This window comes from Electrophorus electricus, chromosome 6, assembly GCF_013358815.1.
Source record: "Electrophorus electricus isolate fEleEle1 chromosome 6, fEleEle1.pri, whole genome shotgun sequence".
Classification (NCBI taxonomy): Eukaryota; Metazoa; Chordata; class Actinopteri; order Gymnotiformes; family Gymnotidae; genus Electrophorus; species Electrophorus electricus.
In genome coordinates, this window is record NC_049540.1 from 25,924,534 (window position 1) to 25,935,862 (window position 11,329).

At 40.2% G+C, this 11,329-nt stretch overlaps 1 protein-coding gene across 6 annotated transcripts in view; it reads right to left on the reverse strand.

The window, feature by feature from the left end:
- The window catches only part of sfswap (splicing factor SWAP), a 96,604-nt gene extending 89,479 nt beyond the window's left edge, over positions 1 to 7,125 (reverse strand). For all 6 annotated transcript variants that reach the window (XR_004776169.1, XM_035527151.1, XM_035527150.1 and 3 more), the window contains exons 1-4: positions 6,775 to 7,125; positions 4,999 to 5,162; positions 4,386 to 4,517; positions 1,531 to 1,610 (exon numbers count right to left, since the gene is read on the reverse strand). Coding sequence is in view for 5 of the 6 variants with exons in the window: in XM_035527151.1 (XP_035383044.1) it covers positions 1,531 to 1,610; positions 4,386 to 4,517; positions 4,999 to 5,162; positions 6,775 to 6,968 (570 nt within the window). In the remaining variant the exon portion in view is untranslated. The remainder of the gene's footprint in view (positions 1 to 1,530; positions 1,611 to 4,385; positions 4,518 to 4,998; positions 5,163 to 6,774) is intronic.
- Positions 7,126 to 11,329: the final 4,204 nt, after the last annotated feature.

Sequence of the window (11,329 nt, forward strand, 5' to 3'; positions counted from 1 at the left end):
TAGGAAACAATGCAGCTACAGTTGGAAGCAAAGACCATTGGGCTTCCATGGACCTGGAATATAGTGGGAGTGATCAGGACATCTGGACTTATTTGAGTCATGTTATGGGACTAGTGATCCCCACACAAAGGTCATAAGCATACGGTCGATGAACTTTAGAGTTCAAGTCCAATTTCTCAGTGCCGAGTACGCTGGGATGGAGGCAGCCTGGCTGTGTTTTGACAGTTAATGGTTGAAAAAGGGGCAGAGGTGCCGACAGGCCGCAGGGGAAAGACAGACAGGACTGGAATGCCACCACTCTCCACGCTAAGCCCGTTCACACAGAGTTGAACCAAGGGCACAGAAACACTGTGCCCTTCAGGCCTTTAATAAACATATCTGCTTAGAACAGCCATTTCATCTCAGATTTTTAAAAACTCTTTTATATTTTCAAGTACAATTATTTGATAAGCTTTGGAACATCAAAGGTTAACTTGGGACTGCTGAACTAGCCCTTCTAAAGATGAACGGGGCACTATTTTAGTGAGAGAAAATGTAAAATCACTGGCAAACACTTAAACCTATAGCTGTGCAATTACCACACAACATGGTGGAAATAGTAATAAATGCTTGCTTTGCCAACTGGTGTTCTCAAGTGAAGTGTGCTGTAAGAGAAGAAACCATTAAACAGTCCTGTGGAGTATTCAAATGTTAGCAGGAAGGAAAACTTTGGTGCAGGTTATATATAGTCACTTATTAATTAATAATATATATTTTTTCTTTTTTTTTTTTAGGTGGGGGGGTATTGACCAGACATTACATATGACTCTGCATTTGCTCCCCTCACAGAGTTTAGAAGTTTAGCCATACCTTCATGAACGTCTTTGTGTCCTATAACTTCAGCTATTCCGAATTTACTTAGTGAATGCGTTTTTATATTAATTTTATGTATTATTATTTAGTTAATGTATTTTGATATGGCTACAGTGTGCCAAGGTTAGTCACCTGACACTCACACATTGTGCCGGCAAAAACTCATCCAAATTAAAATACATTCTAAAAACCTGTTAGAACAAGATGTATGCTGTCTGGGCTTTAGAAGCAATTTTAGAGTTAGAAATTTAGACACCTAACTACCAACCTGCGGACCAAAAACCAAAATGCCAATTTATTTATTTTACATTTATATACTGCTAACTCTAACAGTCCTGCTTATTCTATAGTCCTACCAAACCAGATTAAAACTGTCAGACAAAATGTTGTTATAGCCAAATATGCATTAAAAATATATTTTTCAACCCTTTAACATTATTTGATAATAATATGTATTCATCCCACCCCTAGTGGCCTACTTTTAAAATGGATTTCTGATTTACTTACAACATAACACAAAGTAAATCACCAAGCACAGTAAATAAATTCTAAAAATACAACAGAGAAAACAATATAACTACTTCTTAGACTGATTTTTTTTTTTTTCAAAGTAGAGATGTTGGAAAGATCAATTGGGGGGAATATTCAAATTCTGTAATTTTCATATGTGAACCTTACCAGTTCCACATCAGGGGGGATAATCAAGCCAGGCGGTGCCACGAACGGCTCCTCACCATCTTCCTCCTGAGGCTCAGGGTCTGAAGGGTTGAGAGAGAGAGAGAGAGAGAGAGAGAGAGAGAGAGAGAGAGAGAGAGAGAGAGAGTGCGAGCGAGCAACAGAGAGACAGAAACAGAGAGAGACAGAGAGAGAGACAGACAGAGAGAGAGACAGAGACAGACAGAGAGAGAGACAGAGAGAGAGAGAGAGACAGAGAGATACACAAAGTGAGACAAAAAGAGGCAGAGAAAGAGTGAGTGAGCGTGTGCACAAAAATAACCCCAAGTTTGCCGAGACACCACTCTAAACTGACAGACTTTACTTGGGCTGCATGACCTGAGGCTCTTTACTCTCTGTCTCTGTCTCTATTCCTTTCTTAGTTCCTCAAACCTTTTTGAAGGGATGCAGGTCACATCTGCTTTGCTTATTGTAGTCCTCCCCATCCCCGCTCCTCTGCCTGAAATAACACACGGACACGTCCGCTGGAAATTACATGAACATTTTATGCGCCATGCGCTGTGGGGGAGCTGTAGACGAAGGCACATGGCTGGCACATTAGTTCTAAACCTGTTCGTTTTTCACCTAGTGCCTCTAATCCTTCAGTAGCTTGTTAAGGACTAATGGAGCTGTTTGTGCTGATTAAATCAGAGAATTACAAGTGCCTGAGGTATGTCCTGGACTGCATTCCCAAAGCTTTGCACTACCTGCACCTTGCTTGGTTCTGCTGCTTATCAAGCCAACTCGCCTCTCTTGCCAACCCCACATGAGAGACCAAAATAAAGTGTGCTAATACTGAGAACGCTGCAGGAACAAAGGTGACATTAGATGACCCAACAGAGCCATAGCCATCTGCTCCGAGATACATGTGTGGGCCAAGACTCACACCTGCTAGCACTTTTATCAATTATTTACAACTGCAGCAAGGTAGCCTGGTTGGCCTTTGAGATAAACCAAAGAATTCCGCCTACAGTCATCCTTGGAAAGGTAAGGACTGCTAGGGCTGATGATACGGAGCCATTTGGAGATGAACAGGCCTGTACAGAAAGTAATTGCCACCATAAAAATAAACTACAAAGACACAGCTTCTGGGTTTACCCTATTCCATGCATCAAAAATGTAAATCTAGGGCCTGAAATGGAGACACTGCTTGTAAGATGCGGGAAAGCCATATTGCAGGCATGTGGTAAAACCGGAATGAGAACCAATGAGGACAGGTGCTTATGAATAATCATGAATATGTGCAATGTTTTCTATTTGTCTCTGACTCTAATTCCGATGAATGCGTGCAGAATCTCTGCTTGACGGATGGACTGGTTAAAGAGTGAGCGCAGGGAGGCAAAATACCCAGGCTTCTATACTTATTCAGTCAGCAGATGTAGGTCAAACCTGGTCTATGAAGTCTTGTTCTCATCTACACCCACTGTTCTGCACATGTGCAGTCTCAGAGATCAGAATGGTCATATCACAATGGTCACTCTTGTGCTACCGCAGCTAAAATGGTCAGTTGTTATTCAGGACTGTAAATCAATGTCATACCAGGTGTGAACGCCCTCGAATGTTGTACTACATACATACTAGTATGTGGTTACTTTTGATTGGTCAGTGGTGGCAAACTCTGTTCTTGGTCAAGATAAAACTGAAGGAAGTCTGTGCTTGGAGGGTAGAGCATTTTAGGGGGAGAGTTGGAGTGGAGCTGGGAGTGGAGTTGGGGCAGAGCTGGTGGATTTGGGAGTGAAGTTTGGAGAAATCTACCTCGGGCTTGCGCTTTTCCCCCTCTGTTTACATCTACCTCTCCCCCCCCCCCCATTCTCCCTCCATGGGTAACAGGTAGTATTTTCTATGCTGCATTTCTGTTATTAACAATATAACTTTCACCATCATTAGAATAGCTAAACAATTGTAATGAATCACTGATTGGTTTGGCGTCACATGAAGCTCAGTTTTTCAGATAATGTTGCATCATGTAAATGCATAAATTATTCACCAAGTGATGAGTCAGCTATAATTTTATATACTGCGAACACCAATTCTCTGTAAAGTATCCAATCTGCTGTGCATATTTACTAGATGAGGTTAGCTGTACCTCTGACAAAGCAGGCTGTTTCAACATTAAGAAGCTTTATAAAGTTGATTATGTGTAATCTACAATTTAAGCATTTGGCAGACACTCTTACCCAGAAAGATTTACAACTTCAAGCGTGTTAGAGAGGCAGGTGAATGTAGTGTTATGAGTCTTGCCCAAGGACTCTTATTGGTATAGTACAGGGCACTTGCCCAGGTAGGGTCTGAATGCCAGTCCACCATGGAAGAGGCAGTGCTCTTACCCACCACACAACAGCAACAAAATTATTCTCGTAACTTACTGGGCTGTGCAGTAAAACTTGCTCTTTCGAAAATATGTTAATAATAACATGGAGTTCGATGGGTTTTTACTGCCATGAAAACTTTGCCCACACCCATTTCTGTCATTTGCTGTAGGTACATGGGTCAGGGTAATTAAATAGTTACAAAAAACCCTACAAAAACCTGAACTTTTAACTGTTGATTGACAGCCTTTGCACATGGTGAGTCTGTTTCACATTTGCCACTGAAAACATCACAGTAGCTTTTCTAAGAAAAATCGCACTTTATTTCACTCTAAGGGAGCCAAATTGATGGTAACTTCCTGAATCAACTGAGCACAGGTGGCAAATGCACATGTGGTTTCAAAGGCTTTCTCCAGTGTTTAAGCAATACCTAGAGGGTTCCTTACTACACATCCATTTCCACTTGTCCTAAAGATATGATGAAATATGTGCACTCTTGCTTCTGCTCACCATTGTCTTTGCTACCATCCTCTTCCTCAGTGGGCTGTGAGGGGTCGTAGTAGTCAGCACTGTAGCGGAAAGCCACAGCGTTGTAGGAGCCTTCTTCAGCCAAAGCCTCGCTCAGCCTTTTGTACTCCTCTTCTGCATATCAAAGTGTTAAAAAAAAAAAAAAAAGACCAGTCACGAGTGAGCCTGAAATATGAAGTGAAATAACTTTGCTAACGATAATGAGTGTTGCAGAATTCTTTATCTAATGTTAAACAATGTTCCCCATATTTGACGACAAAAGTCTGTTATCATGTACCTCATATAGTCAGACAGGCATTAAAACAGCAAAAAGAAGTAAAGAAGCATTTAAACGTTTTTTGTTTTTTTTTCCTCAAACAGAGAACACCATCATCATCTTGGGTCATCATAAACTTTCAAGTCACTCCTCCTAATGTCAAGCATTTAAACTTGTAGCAGTTTTAGAAAGTCTTATATCAGCGAGAAAAAGATATTAAAACTGAATAAATCTTTTCATTTTATTACTGATTCAGTTCACCCTAGACTGAGTGTTTACCAGCCAATTATTTGCAATTTCCTTCAAGAAATGTGAGGTAGCTGCATTTGGACTCTGTACCTTGCCGGGCCTCCTCCTCCAGGAGGTCAGTGTGTAGGGCCAGGTATCTCTCCTCATCACACAGAGCCTCTATCCTGGCCTCCTCCTCAGACAGCTGGTAGCTCTGGTTCCATGAGCCTGCATCATACTCCGAAAGGTCATGTAAATGACCACGGCCATCATACCTGCAAAATGAATAAGTGGATTAGTCAGGAAAACAACTGCGGGACACAGAAAGAATACTCACCGCACTGGGGAACCCTGAAGATAAAGAATCTTTTTTTTTTTTTTCCTTTTTGTAACAAATCTATTTCTCTTACAAGTTTCTTTTTGAGTTGGAGTGTGTGAACTGCACAGGAAGGCAAAAGAAACAGACAGCTCTATCGCCACACTCCGAAGGTATAGCGCAAGAGATGCTCATTTTTTCTTTCTATAAAGTTACTACCTACATCCGTAACATTCTTCACTAAGCCTTTAAAAGGTTGCAACAGCCCTGAGTCAGGGGAAGAAAAAAAACAACAAACAGAAACAAAAGAACAACTTTCCTCTTACCTTACATGGTTCAAAAAAACAGGCTGTACCCATGTCAGACAACTGAGACTTTGAGCCCACTCACTTCATCATTCCTACTTTTACTGTAAAATGGTACATCCACACAAGCCCGAGCACATAAATACCTATCCGCAAGAACCCATATGGACGATTTTTTCCTGCGCTCGCTCCTCTATTCCACTTCTCAGTTCCAGTTTCTTCGGCGAAAGAGAGAAGTGGGCGCTGAGTTGGCAATCGGGGCCTGGCAGGACCCCTTAGCCTTAATTGCTGAGAAAATAAGGTCCGGGTTACGTGATAGAGAGACACACACATACACATTGGAAACAGGAAACAGATCCATGCATATTAAGGTGGCTCACTGCAACCATCAAGAACAGAGCATTGCATGTCCCTTATGACATTTTAGTAACTGTCAGTGTTTATTTACAATTTGTCAACAAGACTTGATGATGAACTGAAAAAGAGAAAAACAAACCAAAAAAAAGTGCACAGAGGCCTAGTTAGGAAAAGCCACTTGGCAAAGATCCAAAGCCTGTAAAAGAATCATGTTAGATTACTGAGCAAGAGAGCAAACAGAGATCTTTTGGAAAACCTTTAAAAAATCATATTGTGAGAACCACCTTAATTCACAGACTGGTACATAGTTGCATTTATAACAAAGAATTTGCTGTGGTTTGCTTTTAAAGACACCAGCAATGATGAACTGTGTCATTCAAAAGCATGTCTTAGGTCCGGAGTTCTGTGGGGCACCACCAAAGCAAATTCCATGTGTCAAGATGCACAGGCCTCCCTCTTCTGGAAAGGGTTTTAGGACACAGGTACTTAAAACTTGTTGACACGAATTATATTTATATGTACAGAAACCTGTGGTTCATATGTTGTGAAACCATTTATTACAGTATTCTATTAGTGGCAAGCCAGCTAGCTAGGTAGCTAACTAGCTAAATGACTTAGGTGAAATAAGCCCGACCTTTGGAGTAAGGACTTTGCATCTCTGCATCATGATGTTCTTTAAGACACAAAACATTTTAATGTAGTTGCTTTTTAGAACAACGCATCTTCCATTTATAAAACAAAAGCCAAGCCACTTTATCTCAAAACTCGTTTGCCAGGGTCAGTTTTTATTCTTTATTCTGTCACACATCATACGACCAGCGCCGCCAGCTGCAAAACAAAATCCAAGAGTCTCCGGAAGACATTTAAAGTTGGTTAAGTAATGATTCCCTTTAGGTTTGTTCAACCGACCTATCAATCATGATGTTCTTGTCCCCCATCCATGGGATAAGGTGTTTGCCCTGCTCGTGGTAGAGAGCCCTCTCATCGTCCCGAAACAGCTTGCAGGCATAGCCGAAAACCAGGAGCTCGGCGTATTTACTGCTATCACTCTCCTCCTTCACCGCTTTGCTGTTGTCCTTTTTACTCGCCCCTCTTCGATACATTCCAAATTAGACTGAAGGCAAAAAGTCTGTCGGTGCTGGTTCTTAGATATACTAAGCCAAATCTAGAATTTTGTTCTTATTAAACAGCTATAAACGATGGCAAGGTAGATAGCTAAGTAGCATTCATGCAATTTTCAAAACACTTGTAATCATCATGTCGGCTTGAGTATATCAAGGTTTGGAATGTGCCTCGCAGATTCATTACTTACAGCGAGTGGTTTTATGTAATAACTCCCTAAAATAGCAATCTATATACAAAAAAAAGATATGAGTGTGCTTATGTGCAGAAATTGATTATCGTCACTAATTGTTCTTTTGCATGCATTGTTGCAAGAATTGGAAATTTGCACTCAGTCATGACGAAAGTGTTCATGACAAAGTATAGATATATATTTGGTGATACCAGAGAGCCTTTCCGGGGTAAATCATCTGATGATCGATGGGTTGCCACACATACGTGGATGTTAACGTATCTATCCTGATTTACATTTCGTGTAGATTACACCAAAGTCCTCTAATAAAAAATAACGGTGGTTGTACGAAGAATTTAGCGTCAACATAATTAAGTAACCTAGCTCAGTAGACTCGTGAAAACCTCCGCGGCTGATCTAACACGTTTTCAAACGCTCATAATTCCCTCAGTGTGCAAATGTTCATATGGGCAGATTTACACTACATTTCAAACACAACCAATCCAACCCATCGGGTAATTCACAGGCCCTTCATAAACACCTAAAACAGGCACTGTATCCCTGTCAAGATGTAGATGATTAAGTGCCTGACTGACTAACCAGTGCATGCGCCAGAGTTCTGCAGTAGGCCCACTTCACTCAGGATGCCATAATCTGGCCCATATATCCTACCAGAGGGAAATCTATGCTGTTTTCCAAAATACCAATTGTTTAAGGTTATGTACAAGTAATTCAAAAAAACCTTAAGGTAGCCAAGAACATTTTGAATAATAATAAAAATTTAAAAAAATAGAAAAGAAGGAGCAAGTAGATTAAGCACCACCACACACCTACATTTTGCCAACAGCCTAAATATGTTAAATCAGGCACAACTTTGCAAGAGTGTATTTACAAAAAAAATATAAAATATTATTACTATTTTAGGCTGCCTTTATCACTTTAAGATGTTTTATTTATAATAATAATTATTTATTATTTTATTATTACTACCAGTATTTATCTTACTTTTCATTAAACTCTCTAATATTTGTTTCATATGTTTTATATTGAGCACTGGTAAGATCAGGATCTGCCTATCATAAAAAAAAAGGAATAGACATACTAGGAATAGCTAATTATAAACCAGCTGCCTTACTTGGAAAACTTTATATAAGCAATGGATCCACCCTTTTAAATCAAACAAGGATAATTTGTAATTTGAAGAGTAGGAATAAGAGATACAAGTCATTTGTTGATTACATAGTTGGCATACACACATTGATTAGTTACATAGTCGGCATACACGCATTGATTAGTTACATAGTCGGCATACGCGCATTGTTTAGTTACATAGTCGGCATACGCACATTGATTAGTCACATAGTCGGCATACGCACATTGATTAGTCACATAGTCGGCATACGCACATTGATTAGTCACATAGTCGGCATACGCACACTGATTAGTCACATAGTCGGCATACGCACACTGATTAGTCACATAGTCGGCATACGCACACTGATTAGTCACATAGTCGGCATACGCATACTGATTAGTCACATAGTCGGCATACGCACACTGATTAGTCACATAGTCGGCATACGCACACTGATTAGTCACATAGTCGGCATACGCACACTGATTAGTCACATAGTCGGCATACGCACACTGATTAGTCACATAGTCGGCATACGCACACTGATTAGTCACATAGTCGGCATACGCACATTGATTAGTCACATAGTCGGCATACCCACATTGATTAGTTACATAGTCGGCATACGCACATTGATTAGTCACATAGTCGGCATACGCACACTGATTAGTCACATAGTCGGCATACGCACACTGATTAGTCACATAGTCGGCATACGCACACTGATTAGTCACATAGTCGGCATACCCACATTGATTAGTTACATAGTCGGCATACGCACACTGATTAGTCACATAGTCGGCATACGCACACTGATTAGTCACATAGTCGGCATACGCACACTGATTAGTCACATAGTCGGCATACGCACACTGATTAGTCACATAGTCGGCATACGCACACTGATTAGTTACATAGTCGGCATACGCACACTGATTAGTCACATAGTCGGCATACGCACACTGATTAGTTACATAGTCGGCATACGCACATTGATTAGTTACATAGTCGGCATACGCACACTGATTAGTTACATAGTCGGCATACGCACATTGATTAGTTACATAGTCGGCATACCCACATTGATTAGTCACATAGTCGGCATACGCACATTGATTAGTTACATAGTCGGCATACGCACATTGATTAGTCACATAGTCGGCATACGCACATTGATTAGTTACATAGTCGGCATACGCACATTGATTAGTCACATAGTCGGCATACGCACATTGATTAGTTACATAGTCGGCATACGCACACTGATTAGTCACATAGTCGGCATACGCACACTGATTAGTCACATAGTCGGCATACGCACACTGATTAGTCACATAGTCGGCATACGCACATTGATTAGTCACATAGTCGGCATACGCACATTGATTAGTTACATAGTCGGCATACGCACATTGATTAGTTACATAGTCGGCATACGCACATTGATTAGTTTTCAAGAAAGAGGAATCACACTTTTTTCCTTTTTCCTCTTAGGTTGGTGTGTATATGTATGTGTAGTCATGAAGTAAATTCACAATTGTAAGCATTTCAGCAATATAAATATTAATTTATTCAGACTGCACGGTGGTCATTTGCTACAGTAATCTTTCATAAGAATATGTGCCTTGCCATATCAGCACAGTTATTTTTCCTGCAATTAGAATCATGCATGATGGTGGGGCTCAAAGGTAAAACCGAGCCATTGCAGAGGAAACGACAGGAAATGCCAACAAATGGCCTTTTAGTTGTTACCGTACAGGAAATTTGATTCACATACTTCTTATAACCCTGTCAGCAAAGCTCTTTTTGATTATACAAGCATATTACTTTAACCATTATTATTTCCTATATAAGAATATAAGGTAGTGAAGTCAGAAAACATGATTTATTGAACATATTTAAGTGAAATCAGAAAGATAATGGCATGAAGCGTTAAAGGCGATCTTATAGATCCCACCCTCCTGGCACTGAACGTAGAACCAGACTGTGATACACACTTTGGTGTGTGTACAAAGCAGTGTCTGGAGTGGATTAAACCATGCAGAGAGCTCCTGGTCCGAGTGAAGCCCGCAATAGGCCTCTGGGCCATCTCTTGTCAGTAAAGCTCTCCCTCAGGCCCTAACTTATTTACTATGTGCTCTCATCCTAAATCTATCTTTCACTCATCTTTTTTCTTTCATCTTGCCCTTTACTTTTACACCCTAAATTTATCTCTTCACTCTTTTCTCTGCACCCTTTACCCTTTACTCCTTTCTCATTTTCCCCAACACTTGCTATCTCTCTTTTTCCATCTCATAAATGTGGTCTCACCTTCTCTCCTCTACTGGAACAATGAGTCCTGACAGGCGACACTGCTTTTCCCTCCTGAAGGCCTTAAGCAGTGCAAGTGGACGCTGGATTAAGCCATCTCTGATAGTATCTCATTTGAGGAGACAGCGGTAAGGATATGGATGATAAATAACCATCCGGCTTCGCCCTCCAACCATGGCTGAGGGGTTGTATACTGAGTCCTTTGGCTCTCCTCAGTGGTCACTCAGGAGTTATGATATTGAATAAATCCCTTGTGCTGTGTTAATTTAGTAACAAAAATTTGTTGTATTAATTCAACACAGTGATGTCGTTTTCTGCCAGTGTAAGACAGGAATAAGGTAAAGGAATGTGCTGTGAAAGTATCTGTCATTTAAAAGTGTGAAGTATTTACAATTATACAGTAAAGTATTCACAATTATACAGTAAAAATTTATTTTTACTGAAAAAAAAAAAAACAGGGCTTAAAGGAATAGTTTGGTGCAAACACGTCGCAAAACTTTCCAGCTGGTTCAAAAATAGTCGATCAACCAATACATACGGTATTCGAATTTTGCTGGTTAATTTTGCACTGAAACTACCAGGCTAATGTAACTGAAAAGAAATGGAACAAACATCATGAAAAACTGTATGCTGAAATGATCACATACTTGTGTCAAAAAAGTTGTGTAATGTCAAATACTTGTGATTTCTGACAGTGAAGATAATTTTACATAAATGAGAACAAA